General features: G+C 38.7%; 1 protein-coding gene and 1 pseudogene across 1 annotated transcript; one reads left to right on the forward strand and one right to left on the reverse strand.

Annotated features, from left to right (window-relative positions):
- Nucleotides 1–2,059: 2,059 nt before the first annotated feature.
- Nucleotides 2,060–10,147, reverse strand: LOC143656591 (interferon omega-1-like). Its single transcript, XM_077128609.1, has 2 exons — nucleotides 9,634–10,147; nucleotides 2,060–2,115 (listed from the first exon to the last, which is right to left on the reverse strand). The coding sequence occupies exons 1-2, from the start codon at nucleotides 10,145–10,147 to the stop codon at nucleotides 2,060–2,062; spliced, it is 570 nt and encodes a 189-aa protein (XP_076984724.1).
- Nucleotides 10,148–13,876: 3,729 nt separating this feature from the next.
- LOC143656607 (interferon alpha-2-like) lies at nucleotides 13,877–14,621 on the forward strand (annotated as a pseudogene).
- The last annotated feature ends 5,639 nt before the right edge of the window (nucleotides 14,622–20,260 follow it).

Below are 20,260 nucleotides of genomic sequence, written 5' to 3' on the forward strand. Positions count from 1 at the left end.
ACTGTTGCCATCATTACCACAGCTTCTGCATGTTTTAAGACTTTACATTTGAAACCGTAATGAGGTACACTTAGAATTACAGAAAGAGTTTAAAGGTCTTCTTGAGTGCCATGTGGACCATCCCTTTCTCTTGGCTTCACCATAACCTTTAACCAAGCAGCAGATGAATTGGTTGGGTCTGAGTATAAAGTTTCAGGACCAGAGCTGACTTTCATTCATTACTGCAAACCTTTAATGGCCATTTTCTTTTGAGAACTTGTCTTCTGACATGATATACCAGAACTATAATGGCTTCTAAAAAGGAGAATTTAATAAGTTATAAGTTTCAAGTTCTAAGGAAATGAAAGTGTCCAAATTAAGGCACCAACAAGAGGTTCCCTTCACTCAAGAAAGGCTGATGGGTCTGGAATACGTATGCAAGCTGGGAAGTCACGTGGCTGCCGTCTGCTGGTACTTTGCTCCTGGTCTCCATTGCTTTCAGCCACTATTCCTGTGGGGGTTCTTCACTTTGCATCTTTGGGACTGGCTTTCATCTCTTGGCTTCCCTTGACCCTCTCCAGGTTCTGGCCTGATTAACATCTCATGGAGACATCTGCTGGGCCCCAAGAATTTCCAGACATCTCTGTCTGTGTTCTCCAAGTGTTGGCATCTTTGCTGTGAAGTTATTGTTGGGCCTGTTGTGCTCAGGTTTCTACAAAAGTTTGCTCTTTTAAAGGCTCTAGTAAACTAATCAAGAACCACTTGGAATGGGTGGAGTCACATCTCCATCTAATCAAAAGGTCACACCAATAATTAGGTGTGTCACATCTCCCTGGAGATAATCTAATCAAAGTTTCCAAGACTAAAGTATTGAAGCAGGATTACATGAAACAGTTGCCCTCACTAGATTGATTTATGACTGAAACATGGCTTTTGGGGTACATAATACTTTCAAACTGGCACATGATCCAACTTCAGACTGGATCAAGCTAAAACAATGACATCACAGAGATTTCAGGCAATGTTTCTTCTCTGTGCTCCATGCCCCCTCAACTTTGGAGTCTTCCTTCACACAGTGAAACATCCCTGAACCAAAGAAGTGTAAATTCACCATTTTACTGCCATCTGGTGACTGCAGGTAAAACCTGGCTGAGAGGATGGCCATACTGATCTCCTGCCATGATGTCCAGCTGTGAAGAATGCAGGACATTAGAAATAGGGAAGAGAAAGGACATTTTGATGTCCTGTCCATTACAAAATAAATGCAAAAAACCAAAAATAAGAAAAAAGTTCTCATTAGAAATGTGAAATTTATGTTTGTAAGTCCCCATCATCCTCTTACTCTAAAGCCAATCTAATTAATTTTGGCTGAATAAATCAAAGACAGAAAAGAAAAGATCACATAGAAAACTAACCAGAATAACAAGGTAGTGTTTATTTGAGCTGTATTATGAATGCAAAAATTACCCCTGACATTTGCCAATTATAGACAGCAGTTAAAATTAATGTTAAAGAAGAGCCCAATTCTGTTTGTGAAGGTTGATTTCCTCAGATTCATGGACATGTAAGTAGAGACGCGTGACATGAATGGAAATGGCAGAGTAAAAAACTCAGGAAATATGTCTCTCTATAAATACAACCCCCAAAACTGGCAAAAATAGCCAGAATCTACTTTTCAGGAATCTGGAAATTAATCAGACTTACAAAACCTGGGAGCATTTAGTCAAGTAAAGCAGCTGACTCTCAGTAAAGAACAGCAAGAGTTGTAGCATTTAACTTGCCTTACGCTGAAGCTCAGTAGGAGCCTTGAAAAGTAACAGCCTGCATTGGGGCACCACACAGAGTAGGATGGAGCTGGAATGCCTTCACATCCCCATTCCCAATGATTGTTATTATTTGGCTTGTCAGGTGCGAAGAGCCCACTGGAAAGGGGTATCTTTATTGTATGTGTCTCAGAGCTCAGCCAATGCTAAAAGCTTCTCCTGGGAGAGCTTTTCTCAAAAATGTTTACTGCCAAGTGTTTTAATATATTGGCTACCTGAGGCAATGGGTAACGGGGACAGTAGGGCCAGGCAATATCCTAGCCTAAAAGCTGAGAAGAAAGAGATGAGGAAGAAGATGTCCAAAGGGCTTTGAAAGACCCGATCATAGTTCTGGGACTCTAGAAGGGCCTGCTCAGTTGTCGAGCTGTGCAAATGCTCAGGAAGAACCTGGAAATGACCCAGTCTCCCACTCTGGCTGATCTGAAAGTTTGGCATAAGCAGGAAGTGAGGACTAAGGCAAAGTTGAAAGTTGCCTGGCTGAGAATTTAGTGTGAACCACAACATGCACACACACACACACACACACACACACACACACACACACACACACACACACACACACACAGAGGTCCTTGAGAAAGACCTAGAGCTGCATTGTTTCCAGGCATAAGGAAATCTCTGTTCCATCATTCGTTGATCCCCAACTAACTGATTATAGACTTCAGAGCATCATATAACAAATAACCCAAAATTTAGAGAATTAGTGCAGAAAATTCACTGAAAAACAAGGAATAGCAACCTGCAGAAAGCAGCAAAAGCACTCTTTGGGGACGACTGATTTCTAGAGTTGCCACCTTGTATTATTATCTTTATTTTTTTTTTTTTTACATGGGCAGGCACCAGGAATTGAACCCAGGTCCTCTGGCATGACAGGCGTGCATTATTCCCTGCTGAGCCACCGTGACCCACCCTGCTACCTTATATTAATTTTAATGTGAAGTTTTCATCAAAATAATGTGAAATAGAAACAAAAAAATTAATAACAGCAAACAATAACAATAACAACAACAAAAAGAACGTATGGCCCATACACAGTAAGAAAATAACAATCAATTAAAAACTATTCCTGAGGAAGACCAGATTTAGACTTCCTAGGTAAAGACTTTAAATCAGCTGTTTTAAATATGTTCAAATACATAAGTGAAACAATGCCTACATACATAAGGAATGTATGAGAAAATTGACTCACCCAATGGAGAATACAAATAATGAGATAGAATTCTGGACCTGAAAATTATAACAGGTGAAGTGAAAAATGCAGCAGAAGAATTCAACAGCCAACTGAACAGGCAGAAGAAAGAGTCAGATAATTTGAAGATAAGCCAATTGAAATTATGCAGTCTGATGAGCAGAAAGGAATATGAATGAAAAAATATAAACAGAATCTGTTACCATCAGAAAACCTGGTCTCTTTTTATGTGGTATAGGTGGGGTCACATTTCATTCTTTTTCCATCTGATTATCCTGTTATTGCAGCAGTACATTTGTTGTGTTTTTCTTTGTTTGCATTTGCTTATTTGTTTATTTGGGAAGTGCATGGGCCAGGAATTGAACCCATTCTGTTGAATTCTTGTACACCCTTCCCAAGAGGTACACATCTCCTTCTTTGTTGCTTAAAACTAGGTCAAACAAGTCTCCACACCTGTAAGACTGTGTATTCATCTTGCATTGAAGTAAACCCATGAGACTGTTTCCTACATTATGTTCCTTTCCCTGCGTGTGACCCTGGGTACTTAGTTCTAAACGTACTTGCTTCATACTGGCTACCCTTTGCCTACCAGGAATATAAACAACCCAAAGAAACAATGATACTCTAATTATTATTTTGTAACCTGATTTTTAATTTTACTAATCTATGCATGAAGATGTGATAAGAGTGACTCAGATGACCCCAGCCTGTGAGTACAAATGAACGTACCTTTACTCTGAGGTCACCCAGGCACTATTAGCAGGGAGCACCATCTCTTAAAGTAATTCTCCTCCAAAAATACCTTCAAGATACGTCAGGTCAGTGTTGGTGCATTCATGAATGAATGTTCTCTCACTTCCTGCCGCATGTGATCATGGAGAAAATTAGACCCGTGCATAACTAAGTACTGTCTGGAGCCTCTTGTTGTCCCCTTTTCTGTCAGCCTCTCATCAGGAATGGAATCCAGAGGCCAGTCCAGTCCTGGGGCCTAGAATAAAGCTGGCAGTCAGATGTCAGCAGTAATGTGTGAATGCTGTGACATTCTACTGAGATGGGAATCTGAGGAAGACACTCGTTAATGCTGGTCCCTGAGCCTCCATGCCCTAAATGTATTAGATCTCATGCTAGGTGCTGGGAAGCTGCAGTCAATTAGTACACATTGTCCCTCCTAAACCTTTTCCTTTGCTTGTTTGTTTTGATCTCTGGTATGAAAATCATTTTATATTAACATTTATTTCTTTTCAAATTTTCTATATTTATTCAAGGAACTGCTTATTCTATTTTATGACTTTCCTGTCCTCACCGTTCTTCTCCAATGTGACCGTGGTGCTTGGCAGATCATCTGGGGATGCTTTCATGGGCCAGGACTCTACAGGACAAACCTCACTTCTCCCCCAATTAACTGACTGACATTCATTCACATGGTCACCCCCAGCATGAAGAGACTGGGAGGGAGTCTGATTGTATGACTAGAGGGAAAGCAAGACAAGTGTGAATACAATGACTGTTGATTTTTTTTATCTTTCATTTTTCGTTGATCTTGTGTCTGTGTGTTATAATACACAAAACATAAAACTTGTCATTAGTGACACATTACATTCCAATGTTGTATGGCCATCACCATTATCCAGTTCCAGAATATTTTCATCACCTCAACAAGAAACCCCATTCCCAATAAGCGTGTACTCCCCAATCCTACCTCTACTAATCCAATTTCTTTCTACTTGTATTTGCCTATTCTGGGTATTTCATATAAATGAAATCATACTGTATGTGGCCTTTGTGTCTGACTCCTCTCACTTAGCATAATGTGTTCAAGGTTCATGCAAATTGAAGCATCTATCAGTACTTCTTCCTTTTTCATGGCTTGAATAATATTCCATAGCATGGATAAACTACATTTGTTCATCTATGCAACTGTTGCTGGACATCTGTTTTGATTCTCCCATTTGGCTAACATGAGCAGTGCTGCTATAAACAATCATGTACAAGTTTTTGATAAGTACTGAGTTTCAATTCTTTGTGATAAATGCCCAGAGATTCAGTTACTGGTTCATATGTTAATTCTATGTTTAATTGTTGAGGAAATGGCTAACTGTTTTCCACAGTGGGCAACTGATTTTACAATCCCATCAGCAATGTACAAGGGTTCTAATTTGTCCACGTCCTAGCCACCCCTTTGTAAGTTTCTGTTCATTTTCTTATTTTATGTCCATCCTGGTGGGTGTGGAGAAGTATCTCATTGAAGTTTTGATTTGCATCTCACTAATGATCACAGATGTGGAGCATCTTTATGTGTGCTGGTTGACCCCTTGTGTATCTTTTTCGAGAAATGTCTATTCAAATCTTTGCCCGTTTTTATTGGGTTGTTTATCTCTCTGTTGTTGTGTTGTTTATAGGGTTTTTCTTCCACTGATGTATATGCCTATCCTTATGCTAGCATCACTCTTTTTTATTACTGCAGCTTTGTAATAAGTTCTGAAATCAGAAAATGTGAGTCCTCCAATTTCGTTTTCTTTTTCAAGATTTGTTGATTTTGGTGATCACTTGCAAATTCCATATGCATTCTAGGATTAACTTTTCTGTTTCTACAAATGAGCCCATTGGGATTTTGATAGGGGTTGCATTTAATCTATAGATCACTTTGGGTTGTACTGAGGTCTGAACAGTATTAAGTATTCCCGTATATGAACACAGGATGTCTTTCCATTTATTTAGAATTCTTTAATTTCTTTCAACAGTGTTTTATAATTTCCAGTGTGAAGATCTTGCACCTCATTGGTTAAATTTATTCCAAAGTATTTTATTCTTTTAGATGGTACACTGAGTGTAACTGCTTTCTTAATTTCCTTTTCAGAATGATCATTAGTAGTATATAGAAATACAATAAATTTGTGCATGTTTATCTTGTATCCTGACAGTTTATCTTGTATCTTGAATTTGTTTATTAGTTCTAATCTTTTTTCATGTGTGTGGATTCTTTAGAATTTTCTCTCTGTATGTGTATATATGTGTGTGTGTGTGTGTGTGTGTTGTGTATATATATATATATATATATATATATATATATATATATATATATATAATCATGGCATCTGCAAATGGAGAGTTTTACATCTTCCCCTTCAACTTGGATGCTTTTTATTTCTACTCTTGCCTAGTTATTCTAGTTACAACTTGCAGTACAATATTAAATGGAATTGGAGAAGGTGGGTATCCTTGTCTTTCTCCTGATCTTAAGGCAAAATGTTCAGTCTTTCACAGTTGTGTGGCAGTGGTTTTTTTGGTTTTTACTTTTGGTTTTCTTTTTTACAAATGCCCTTTATTCTGTTGTAGAAGTTTCCTTCTATTTCTAGTTTTCTAAGTATTTCTATCATGAAATGGTGCATAGTTTATAATTTTTATATTTTCTGCCATCTTTTGATCCATATATAATATCCTTTGTCGCCAATAATATTTTCCCATAAACCTATTATTTTTATTTTAATAACCCCCCTCAGCTCTCTTTTGGTTGCTATTTGCATAGAATAGTCTTTTCTATCTTTTAATTCTCAACCTATTTGTATCTTTGGGGCTAAAGTCTTACAGATAGTGGTTGGATAGTTGGATCAGTTTTTGTTGCTGTTTTCTTTGTATTCATTCTCATGCCTGCATATGTAAAAAAAATAAAGTAAAAACAAAAAAATAAAAAAAGTGAGAAATTGTTTTTAAAGGGTAAATTAGTGGCTAAGATTCTGGGGACTGTAACTTAAAACAAGAAACCAACCTCTTTGAAATATTTATAAATCATTACGAAATATCATCACTATTAGACTACAACTTATTCTTTACTGGCTGCTAATAAATAATAATAGCTATCATTTACTGTGCACCTACTATATGCAAGATCAACAAACTACATGCTACTAAGTACTATCATTCACAGTCAATGCATATTTCCCGAAGTCCATATGCTTTTCAGTGTGAAATAATTAAAATTTACATTAGTAGACTAATTCATCATGAGTAAGAATATTGATCTTAAAAAGTAGGAGAAGATTGGTTACCAATTCCTCTCTGGAATATTAATTGACAGTTGAAATTTTGAAATTATTATGTTTTTCCCTTATTAAAATTCTATTATGAATCAGGGTGTGTTTGCTTATGGAAGGAAGACAATATAATTAACTTGTTCTTCAAAGGATCAAGCCAAAGCATGCAGGGCATGGTAAGCTTTCCATTTGCATTCATGCACACATATTTCATAATTGAAAATATAACAGAGAGGTAAAAAGAGATCTAAGAAGTGAAAATAGTAAGGACACTAAAAACATAACAGCAGAATTAGAACTGAAATGTAAGAGAAAAAATAGAAATTACAGATCAGAAATGATGTCCTCTTATGAAAGACAAACTTGACAGATTCTCTAAATGAAGAGAAGCAATTTTGAAAGATGGAAAGGATGATAGAAAGAAGGTGTAATGGGAATTAATGAATGGCATTCCTAATAAGAGTGTAGGTACTCTTGAAGAATAAATAAGAATAGTTGCAAAAGAATCAATATTTAAAGATGTAGTGAAAGATCATTTCTCATATTTGATTAGAGACTTGAGTCAATAGATGAGCAGAGACCAGCAGGACAAGACCTGGTGGGAAAGGCTGTGAAGTATCTCCACTGCCCAGCAGGACTCTAGGTGTTCTAACCACTGTGTACAAGTCCCCTAAGAAGCTGACTTGCAGCTGCAAGACGTTTTTCCCAGTAACTAAGTTCATCTCATAAAATAAAAGTCCTCATTCTCATGTGATTGCTTAGGCACTACCCAAAGTTCCCCATGAATGGAGAGAGCAGCAGAGTGGGGTGGATTTCTTCCCTTGGAAATTATTCTTTTATGCTCCAGCTGTGACCTGTCTTTGCTTGCTGCCCTCAGGAGGAGGAGAATGGAGACAGTGTATGTCTTACTGACTTTCTGCCTGTGAGTTCTGCCTTGTACTGGGTGACCCTTGTAACATTTGAACCTTTCTCTTAACAGCTATCAAAAGGGCTCAAACTGTGTGAGGGCAACATAATAAAAGGAATTTCACTTTTTCCTTTAAAGGACAATTTTACATGCAATCTGATAGGGACGGTTCATGTATAAGAGGGGATCAATCCAAGATTATTAATTGTATTGCTGTCTTGATTCCAATTCAACCCCAAGTACTAATGCAGAAAAAACCTTTCCACCCTTGTTCGGGAAGCTAACAGATTTGCTAGCTTAAAAATGCTGTTTGGGTGGGGGCGTTACCTGTCTTTCTTGTTGTAAGTGTGACATTTCATTACAGTTATCCTGTTTTCCATCCACTTTGGAATATTAGGAATTGAAAGGTGGTTATAGTTTTGTTTACCTGATGTTCTCAGAATTTACAAAGTGTGTGAAAATCCTTAAGAAATCCTGAGCTGGGCCCTGGCTTTAGGGACCCAGTGAGACGTCTCTGAGTAAAAACATTAGGGTCCTTTGGGTTGGTTATGATACAATTGCATTATATTATTACAAGTATGTGGGAATAAGAATCTTTGTGGATGATAGACAAATAATAATTACGATGCATATGCCATCAGTTGATTTTGCCTTTGTGTTTTCTCTTCCGCTTTACTCTCGTAACAAATCTTTCTTCCATGGAGGAAATATTAACCATGTGCGAAAGGGTGGTCTGCTCCACAGTCCTGAGTTTCAAGGATGGGCAAGTCAAGAAATCTGAATCTTTAGTAGGCATTGTTCTTGAATATCAAAGAGAACTCGTTCCACCTGGATGGCTAAGGCAGTGGAATCTGAGTCTAGGATTCTTTGTGACCATCTTGTCAATGATGTAAAAGATGTACTAAAGGATGGGGAAAAGACACATCCTCATGGATTGTGTTTGAGCCTGCTAGATCCCATTGGCATTCCTGCAGCAGCCAATGGTTTGCTCTTGCCATGAGACTCACTGCTAAGGCATCTTTTGCTTTTCCTGTAGGGCCCAGATCCCAAATGTAATGAATTTTATAAATACTTTTTTACATCCATGTCCTTTGTTTGTGTAAGCTCCAGTGGGTCAGTGAGCACTCACCTCTTTCTCAAGGTTCTAGCTCAAAGGTCATTGAATGAATGAATGAATGAATGAATGAATCCACTGCACTTGATCGTTTCCTGTTCATTTTGCAGAATTAGTACCTCAGGGAAATTTCATTTTTTTAAAAAGAGCAGAAACCAGAAACGTCTTAAAACAAATTTAATAAGAATTTGTTAAACTTCTAAAACTGTAGAATATTCATTATAAAGCAAAGGTGAACATATTCATATAAAACAGAACATATAAATAGAAAAAACATAAAATTGATAAATTTGTTGAAATGATTAAATAAATAAATAAATAAATAAATATTTTCTGAAATAAAGTTCAATTACGGGTCACTAGATAAAGTATGTTTGACAGATCCTTAAAATATTGGTCTTATATATGCTCAATAATTGATAAAAATTGCTAATTTTGAATTCAATTATTTTATAGATGGAGCATTATTTTATAGATGGATCGCCTTTGAAATGCCTGGAACATCTGAGCTTGGATGTTCATCTCTGGGAATGAGTTTCTTTCCTAATTGCTGAGTTTTGAGAGCTTGTGAATGAAGAGAAGCCATCTCCTGATTTCCACTCTGACAACCTCCCAGGCACAGTGACTGTTTTCCTTCTCCTGTAGATAGAGAAGAATCCTCTGGAAGTATCTCCTCACAGCCAGTGTGGGGTCCTTCATTCCCAGGAGAGATCCTTCTTCTCCCATCTCCTGCAGCAAACAGGTCTCAAGGTCCTCCAGCTGGCGGTGAAGTCCTGAGAGGAGTTGTTCCAGGAGGGTCGTGTTCCAAACAGCAGAGGAGGCCTCTGTGTAGAAGAGGTTGAAGATCTGCTGGAGCATCTCGTGGACGACAGACAGGGCCTGGGCCTTCTGGACCCGGCTGGCCTCCACCATCTCCTGGGGGAATCTGAAGTCAGTCCTGTCCTTCAGGCAGGAGAGAAGGGAGATCTTCCCCATTTGTCCCAACACTGTGAGGGTCTCCTGCGTTCCCACATCCAGGCTTTGGGGCAGGTCACAGCTGAAGGAGCTGATGGGGCTGGAGAAGATCATCACCAACACCACCAGTGAAGGGACTGAAAAAGCCATTGGTGAGTTCCAAGGAGACCCTCTTTTGGTTGAGATGGGGGACTGTGAGTTTCGAACCAGGTTCTCTGAGGACCTTCTTCTGTGTGTGCCATTTAAATACTGAAGACAAGCATTTTCATTTTCTGAATTTCCCCGAGACTTTTCTATTCCTCACTTTGGAATTTCCCTTCTCCTTCGTGGCCTGAGATGATGTATCATTTGCGATTCTTTCTGTCTCCTTACACTGAGAGTTCAGTTTACACAAAAAGTATTAGAATTCCAATCCAATGAAATGCTTATCATCTTAAACACCAATATTTAATGGATAGATCTCTCTGGATATGTGTTTTCATATGTTAAGAAGAACTTTGAGAAATCATTCCTTGGCTTCTTTTTAAACCTTCTTTCTCCCCCTCTTGATATTCTTCATGAAAGTGTGGTAATCAGAAATGAAATATGTGTCTTTTATGTGTGTAAATCTACTTGTGCTTTATGTCATATCCTTAATACCAGGTACTTGATAACATCCTTAAAGAAAAGGGCACTTGATTTCCTTCAACTCGGGAGCTTTCACCCGGTTCATGCTGAAATAGTTGATCAAAGGTTGCAGATCTCAGAACAAGCAGAGAACTTGGTTCATCCTTATCCCCATTTTCTATCTGAGATAACTTTGTCCCTGCTTTAAGTGGATAAGGAACCCACCGAAAATGGAATTAGATGTGTGTGCATGTGTTTGTGTGTGTGCAAGCACAGTCATGTGGTTTGGTAGGATGGGGAGTGTCATAAGGGTTGGTTGGATAATTGTTCCTAATTTCAAAGATATACTCATGTGCACCATTATTACTACCTCTCTCAAAGCATCCCCTCATCTCACCTGTATTTCCACAAATGTAGTACACCCTCTCCTCATAGCCTAGTATTTAGTATTTAGTTCAGTGTTATTACGACATACACACTTTTTGGGGTTATTCCCTGAAAATAAGGATCATGTCAGCATACTTTTCGTACTATCCTTTAGACAATCCTGTATTTTGTGATAGTAGGTGTGGGGAGTGGAATTGTTGTGCATATGAGCCTACATTATTTAATCTTCCATGTTTCCTCCTCTTAATTCAAACACCACCGTACAGTTTGGTGTATGTGAATGGCCTAGGATGGTCAGTAGTGGCATGTTCTTTTGTTCAGGTGTACAGTAAGTCTGATAGCCTCCTCTCTTCATAAGGGTAAGAGTTCTCCATCATTATTAAATCCATATATCTTAAATAGCTTTATGATAAGCAGTTTGCTGAATTTGGCTTTCTTTATTCTACTTAACTGAGATAAGTACTGAACTGCCCATCACTGCACTGAGCCAAGACTATACCAAGATGATTAATCCTCCCTCAAAATGAGTGAAGTGCAACCATGGCTAATGTCGAGACATGCAAGCAGTTAGAATGTGTGCACTGGGCTTCTTTGTTGCTTCGTGGCAGAGACGTTGTCCAGCCCAGTTCATTATTCTAGCTGTATCAGAATGATGACTTTGTGATCCATTTATTCTTTCAGATTTTTTACATAATTAAAACATTGTTCCCTCTTCTTTTGTATTGGTCTTTTCTCTGATTAAAAGTTTTCCTAATGCCACTCTAATGTTTCTAATTTCGCTTTAAGACTTGTTTCAAAAAAGAGAACAGAAAGTGTAAATTAAAAAAATTACATTCTTTGTATGATTTTTGAGATATCAGAATATGCAGCTCACTTTTAGTATTCCTAGAAAGTAAAAGGAAGCAGTCAAAACTGACACACATGGGAAAAAGAAAGTAAATGCTGAAAATTAGAAAAAGAGGAAGTGACATCTTCCTCTTCTGGAAAGACAACATGACACAACTAATGACACCACCAGATTCTGGGGTGTTACACAGAAGGACAGGTTTCAGTGCAGCAGGTGGATGAGACTGTTGAAACTGCAGGTGGCTCCAGGAGGGCAGATGGCTCTTTAAAAGAGGCTGTTTCTTAAAAGGATTTTCAGCTTTGAAAGATCAGGGAAATTTTTCCTTATTTTCTTCCCAGTTCTTTTCCTCATGTCCCCATCCTCCATCTTCCTCACTCTCCCTTCTTCTCTCTCTCTCTCTTCCTCCTCCCCTCCCCATTTTATTTTTTCCACAGTGGACCACGGAGATGATTCAACTCTAGGATGTCGTTACACCACCTGACAATCAGCAGAGTGTGACGTGTACATTGAACAGCCATTTAATTAATGTGAGGGAGGTTTGGTATCTCAGGAGCGAATAGATGTTATATATTTAGACAGAGCAGTACTTCCATACATATGTTTAAGTTCACACAAAGATGAAAGTAGAAATAAAACTTGCTTTTTTTGAGCTGAGAATTAAGAGAATGTAGCAGATATCTCAGGGAAACAACCATCAAGTTTCCATAGCTGGCTGGGTTGCTTTTCTCCATTATGGGAGAGGCTAACAGGTCATATTACTTTGTTCAGATGTTGTGATAAGGACATCACACAACCATCATCAGCGCATCCCAATGCAGTGGGAACGATGATCATTTCCATGTAGCAGAAATGAGGGTGCAAAGGTCTCACAGCGTGTAGATACTAGAACTGTGACTTGCCCCGGCTGCCTTCCTGGAGTTATATATCACAACCATGAGAGGTAAACTCTCTTCTGAATAACATTTTCCCTGCCATATATAAATGCTAACAAGTGTTTACCTTCTGCTTCCCATTTTTCCTGTTCACTGGAAGCATCATTCCCTCTCTCCAGATAGACCGGAGTCCATTTGGGTAAAATACAGGCCACTTAACACCTTCTAATTTTAAGTCCTGTCTTTCAAATAAATGATGCTCCTTGTTGGGCTCAACTGGATTTCTAAAACTCCCCTTTCCCACATGAAATATTTTCAGAAATTAACCAGAAGTTTAAAGTATCCATTTTTGGGGGTGGCGGTGGTACATGGTCTGGGTACCAAACCTGGCTCTCCGCATGGAAGGCAAGAGTTTTATCACTGAAGCATCTGTGCACCGTAAAGAATCCAGTTTATATTTATTTTTATTGTCTTTGTTTTCAGAATCCTTCATATTTCCAACAGAGGTCTTTAATGCTAGGTTACACACTCTTTGGAATATTTACTCCTTTTTGTACTTGCTGTGAGCAGGGACTCCTCTGTCTGCTCCTGTGACAGACACTGCTCTAGAATCTAGGGACAGTGCTACTGCCCTCAGGGAGCTCACAGTCCAGTGAGAGGTCAGAAGTCAAACAGCTAGTTAGGGTGATGACTTCATTACCAGTGTGCAGAGAGCACCTAAAGGCCTAAGGCTATAGAGTTAAGGTGCAGGGAGTACTGTGTAGGGTTTAGCTGCTATTTATGGAATAAATCATGACTTTTGTCCAGCTCAATACCCTGTCTAAATTTTATAATTCTCCGTCTATAAAATTTAAATGACTCTGGTGATTAGTCTCAAATGGAAACTGTGAAGATTCGATGAAATTATGTTTGTAGAATACTTTGCTGAGAGCCTGTATATAATATAATTTGGCCATTAATATTAGCATTATAGAAAAATGTTTACAGGTGCAATGAATGAATTTCATGATAAGCTCTGGGTACCATTGCAGTCCCAACATTCCTGTTTCTATGACATTGTCCAGACTTTTACTTTCAGGAACAACCAAGAAGGTACGAAAAAATAGTTAAAAGCTAAGGTGGATATGCATCAGCACTTCTTGATTATGAGTCCAACATCACGTACACATGTCGATGAATGTTCATATTTTACTCGACTTCACACACATACACATACACAAAAGTAGAAGGGAAACAAAAGGGGTAAAGTGGAAATTCCCAGAAAATGAAAGTTTATATGCTGTGAGCATCAAATATCTCCACAATTTGCTGAGACGAGGCTCCCTCTCTAGGCAGCTCTGCAGAGTCACCAGCTCCCCAGGGGCCCTCCCAGGCTCTGTGCTGATGGCTCTGCTGAGGCTCTGCCCCTTCCCCACCTGTTGTCTGGCCTGTGTCCTGGCTGGAAGCTATGGTCATCGGGAACCCTTCACACTGGTGAGTCAAATGGAGTGAATCTCCCTCCTGTCACGTGTAAAGGACAGGAATGACTACCGATCTTCTCACGTACTCATGGATGGGAACCAGTTTGAGAAGATGCTACCACCCCTGTCCAACCTGAGCTAGTCCAGCAAATCTTCATCCTCTTCATACAAGTGGTTCTTTAGTGGCTTAGGATGACACTCTGCTTGACACATTTCTCTTTGGATTTTATTAGCACCTGAAAGATCTGGAGACATGATTGAAGAAGGAAATGAAGGTAGATCAGACACCCTTGGAACGCAAGAACTCCAGCCTGACTGTGAGGAGGCACTTCCAAGGAGTCAGGATGCATCTGAAAGAGAAGCACTAGCCCTGCGCCTGGGAGGTGGTCTGGGTTGAAATCAGAAGGTGCTTTCTTTTCAATAACAAGCTCAAAGGAAATCTCTGGCAATAATGGACATGTGATTCTCAAAACAGTTCATTTGGTCAACTCATTTGCTCCTTTCAAGATTGAGAGTGCAATCTTCATCATCGTTTTTATGCCAGATTCAAAATAAATCATGGCAAATTTTATGGATTCATAAGCCATTAAGAGAGAGAAGAGCATCTTCTATTTGCTATAACTGAACAAAATTTTATAATGTTTATTTACCTATATAAAATTATTGATATATTTACGTTGTTCACAGTATTTAACTATTTAGTGTCCATTAAACACTTGTTTAATATTGTGTTTTGTACAAGACTCTACTGCTAATTTTTAAGTTATGGGAAATAAATGCCATTTGAAGAAAACTATGTTCTTGCTTCACACACATTCTTAGTGTAAAGATTTACAAAAGCCTTTTCTCATAAATAAACCCAGGCAAAGAACCTGAATGAAGAGGGAGTGGGAATCCCCACCACCAGTCATACTATGATGGGCATCATGAGCAGGTATAGAATCTGATCCCCCAGGACATAACTCAGCTGTAGAAAGTGGAGCTCCGTGGCGAAGAGCCCAAGGTTTGGATCCAGTCCTCTGCTTGGCGCCTGCAGCATGAGCGATGCTTCATGTGCCATTGAAGAACTGAGTGAGCCAAGGGAAGTTTACTCTGCTTCTAAACTGTGGGCCCTGGAGAGTGTGGGAGAGATCTGAGGAAGTGAAAGGAAGCCTCACATGTGTGACCGGACCCTGAATATTTTCATATCTTTATTCTGTACTTTAACTATTTCAAGCATAATATTGAATGATATGTCCATATAATTAAATATTAGATTGTAACGTCCTTTCATTTTCTACGATGGTTTCATACTCAGTATTTATTTGACTGTCAAATTCACCTAGAAAGTACTGCTAGCATTTTTATTATTTTGCTATTGTTCATTCAGTGAAGAGTGTTTGAGCTCCTTGAATGTAACACCTACTAGGTGTGGTGTCAGATGCCAGCGACACTAAGGTGAATACATTTTACACCTGCCTTTTAGTTGTGTATAGTCATCTAGACAGCTGGTCTAAGGAGAAGAAAGGGCAGCTAGTGGTGCTTCCCTGAGAAATGGAGAGAATGAGGAGACACAGTGCATCCTAGACTCAGCCTCATTGGCATGCAGTTTGGAGCTGTGTTCTGATTAGTGTGTGGCGTCATTATGTTGTCGGATTCTGTTTAGATGGGAAAATACTTGGAAGACAACTATGATTCAGCAGATCTGGGTATGGCATCCCTCAGTATCAAATGATAGGGGTTGGTGAATTCTAAAATAATTAACTGAAAGTGAGCAAAAATATGAAAGATGTAAGCCTTTCAAATTGGAAAGAAAAAAGTAATACTATTTCTGTTGTGAAAAGACATGATCTTAAATATACAACATTCCAAAGACTGCACAAGAAAGCTCCTAGCAGTGATAAATGAATTCAGCAAAATTGTTGAATATTAGATCACTGTAGAGAATTATTTGTTTTTCTATACACCAGCAATCTGATATGAAAATAATGAAACAATTCCATTTACAACTGCATCTATGAAAATACCTAGTAAAACATTGACCCAAGGGTGTTGCATTGGTCAAAATCTTCATAGAAATAGAAGCTTCAGGATATAGTTATGTAAATGTTAAGGGTTTCCTTGTAAGACTGAGCTCACATGATTGTAGGGATAGACAGGTCCAAATTCCATAGGGCAGAACATGAATTGGGATTTTGGCGCAGAAGGCTTTGATGAATTCCTCAGAGAAGCTGACTGGCTGAAGTAGAGATAGAAATTCTCCTTTTTATTCCTGAAATCATCAGATCTCCTGTTAAGTCAGTCAACTGATTGTAAAGGGCTTCTCCCATTGCCACAGGCATTCTCCTTTGTTCCTTATAGATGTAATCAGCCATAGTTGTGATCAACTGATAGTGCCTTTAATAGCTTCACAGTAGCAGTCAGGCCAGCGGTTGTTTGTCCAAACCATTGGCACACTGCTCTAGTCAAGGTGACACATGAAGTTAACTATCATAGATGTAAAAGACTCATCCTCCAAAAACTGTGACATACTGCTAAAAGTGATTAAAGAAGAAAGAAATCAATGGAAAATCATCTCATGTTCATGGATTAAAGGATTTAATATTGGTAACATGGGTTCTTAACCTATTTTTAACCACCGTTTGTCCTGGAATTATCCTTATTTCCTCCCCCCTTTTAGCTGGCCTCCTTCTCATTTATCTATCCCTCCTGTTTTGGTTTGCTAAAGCAGTCAGAATGCAATTTATCAAAAATGGATTGGGTTTTACAAAGAGTGTTTATGAGATTACAAATTTACAGTTCTGAAGCCATGAAAATGTCTGAATTAAGACATCAGAAAGAGAATGGCTGGACTCTGAAGAATGTCTGCCACTTATGCCATTCTCTTCTCAGTTGGTAAGACTCTGTTTGTTCTCAGCTGGTCGTTGCTCCTGGTTTGTGGCTTTCAGCTTCGGATTCCAGTGATCTCCTCCCTATCTCCTGTGGGTCTTCTCTGGGAACCTTTGGGGCATTCATATCTCTAAGAATCTGTGGGTCCTCTTTTAGGTTCTCCTGGGCAAACTCTGGATTTCATCTCTGAATCGCCTCAGGCATTTTTTTTTTTTGGCCTCCAAGCCTCTGTGATTGCTCCAAAATATCTCCCTCTTTAAAGAATCCAGTAAACAGATTAAGACCCACTTTGAATGGGTGGGGTCACATCTCCATGGAAACAACCTAATCTCAAGGCCCCAACGAACCATATATCTGCATACACAAGATTAGAATAAAGGACATGGCTTTTCTGGGATGGGTAACAGTTTCAAGCTAGCACATTTCAGTTAGAAAAAGAGAGAGTATATTAGAAACTAGTAAAGAAAAACATTCTGCTATTCTGACTAGCACGGCAGCTAAGATATAACTCTCCAAGTCTGGGGCTCAGCTCTTCCTGAACAGTGAGGTGGAAGGCCCGCTCTCTGCCTTCAGTGCAAACTCCCCTCCCCAAATGCATGGGTGGGCCTGCTCTCCTAGCCTTAGGTTTCTGGACTTCAGTCCTTGCTTCCTTGGTTCTGCCCCTGAAGATATTTTTCCTTCAGTTTTTCCCTTTTCACTCCCCTTTAGTCCACACTTGCAGTAGTTCCATTTATAACAAGTCCCATAACACTCTGGTTGGTTCCCTATGCAATAGGCTGGGATTATGCCCATCAGACAAAAGGACTATCACTAATCCTTTCTGGATATCTCCATCTCAAATCTTCATTTGTCCTGTAATGGCTGACTGCTTCTATGTTTGGTCAGATCCTCATGTAGGGCACTACTCTCTGGGGTCTCCCTTTCTGGAAGCCACAATTTTCCAGACTGACGATTTCTGGTGTCTTTGTACCAAAGAGCTCAGTTCTCAACTTATCTCTTTCCTCTCACATTTTACTATAAGCCTCAAAGAAAAGCCACTGCATCTGGCACATTTTTATTGGAAATTTCTTCTCCTAAATATCCAAGTTCATTACTCTCAAATTCTGCTTTCCATCTACAAACAATGCCTTCCTTCAAGTTTTCAATGACATGTTCATCATTTCTGTCTAAGACCTTATCAGATGCATCTTTAGACACCACAGTCTATCACCAGTCCCTTCAAAGCATTCTAGGCCTTCTCTATTAAACTTCTGAGAACTCCTCCAGAATCTTCCCCTTGTCCATTTAAAAAGTTGTTCCCACATTCGGATAACTGTGAGTCGCAGCAACACCCTACTTCTCTGGTACAAAATCATTCAGTTGCTAGTTGCCAGATTGCAATATACCAGAAACAGAACAGCTTTTAAAAAGGGAATTTAATAAGTTGCAAGTTTACAGTTGTAAGGCCATGAAAATGTCCAAATTAAGATAAGGCTATAAGAGTGCCCAAATTAAGACATCCAGGGAAAGATTCTTTGATTCAGGAAGACTCATGGGTCCAGAATACCTCTTTCAGCTGGAAAGGGACATGGCAAAATCTGCTGACTTTCTCTCCCAGATTCTTCAAGAAGCTCCCCTGGGGACGTTTTCCTTCCTCCTCTCCAAAGGTCTCTGGCTGAGTGGACTCTATCGGTTCTGTTGGCTCTAATGAAAATAAAATGAAACATTCAAGAACAATTTCTAGAAGTCTATAAAAATGTGAGGAGAAACATGATGCATTATTGACTTTTAGCACAATATTAATTTTTGTAAATAATATTATTTTTTCTAAAAATAATATAGAAAAATAAGATGGATAAAAATAATTGGAATTAATATTTAAAGAGTAAACTAGTGATTAAGATTCTGGGCACTGTAACTTAAAACAAGAAAACTTGGAGAATTTCAGTTAAGAACAGAGGCCATCAGGAGATGGAAAGATGGAAGATATTGGGTAATTGGAGCTGGAGGGATACAGATTGTGCAACAGGACTGATTGTAAAAATTCAGAAATGGATAATATAATACTTTCTAATTGTGGTACAATAATGTTAGTACACCAAATGAAGCTGAATGTGAGAATGATACAGGGAGGAGAGCTGGGGGCACAAATGAAACCAGAAGGAAAGACAGATGATAAAGACTGAGATGGTATAATTTAGGAATGCCTAAAGTACACAATGATAGTGAATAAATATGCAAATTTAAAAATGTTTTAGCATGAGGAAGAACAAAGGAATGTCAATATTGCAGGGTGTTTAAAATAGATTGCAATTCATATTTTAAAACTTTAACTTATTTGTGAGACTAAAGCAAAAAATTTTGGTACAAAATTTATATTTTGACTAGTGCATTTTCTAATATAACTTATGCAGACAGTTTAATCAAACACCATAAATATATGGAACCTTGAATAGTGCATGAGATTTTGTAGGTTTGCTGTTATAGTTGATCAATGTTTGTAGATCTTGGAACAAGAGGAGAACATGGTTTATCCTTACCCCCATTTTCTAGCTGAGGTATCTTCGCCTCCACTTTAAGTGGATAATGAAGCCACGCAAAGGGGAATTAGATGTGTGTACATGTGTTTGTGCGGGTGTGTGTGTGTGTATGTACAGTTGTGTGGCTCAGTAGGATGGGAAAAGTCCTATGGGTTTTCTGGATAATTTTTTTCTAATTTCAAAGAGATACACTCAAGTGCACTGTTATTACAACCCGTCTCAAAGCATCCCCTCATTTCACCATTTCCATAAATGCAGTGCACCCTCTCCTCACAGCGTAGACTTCCAGTATTTTGTTTAGTGTCTTACAGCACCCACAAACCTCTTTGAATCATCCCTTGAAAGTAAAGAACATATCAGCATACCGTCCCTAGAACCCTTGAGACAACCCTGTATTTTGTGATGTCGGTGTGAGGAATGGAATTGCTGTGCATATGAGCTGATATTTTTTAATCTCCCGAGTTTCCTCCTCTTAATTCAAGCATCACAATATAGTTTGTATGCATATGAGTGGCTTAGAGTGGTCAATAGTGACATGCTCTTTTCTCAGGTGCACAATAAGTCTGACACCTTCCTCTCTTCATAAACAGAAGATTTCTTCATCATATTAAGTTCATATACCTTAAATAGCTTTGCGAAACTCAGTTTGCCAAATTTAGTTTTCTTTATTCCACTTAATTGATGTAAGTACTGATCCGACCATC

Source organism: Tamandua tetradactyla, chromosome 2 (assembly GCF_023851605.1).
Source record: "Tamandua tetradactyla isolate mTamTet1 chromosome 2, mTamTet1.pri, whole genome shotgun sequence".
In the NCBI taxonomy this organism is placed as follows: domain Eukaryota; kingdom Metazoa; phylum Chordata; class Mammalia; order Pilosa; family Myrmecophagidae; genus Tamandua; species Tamandua tetradactyla.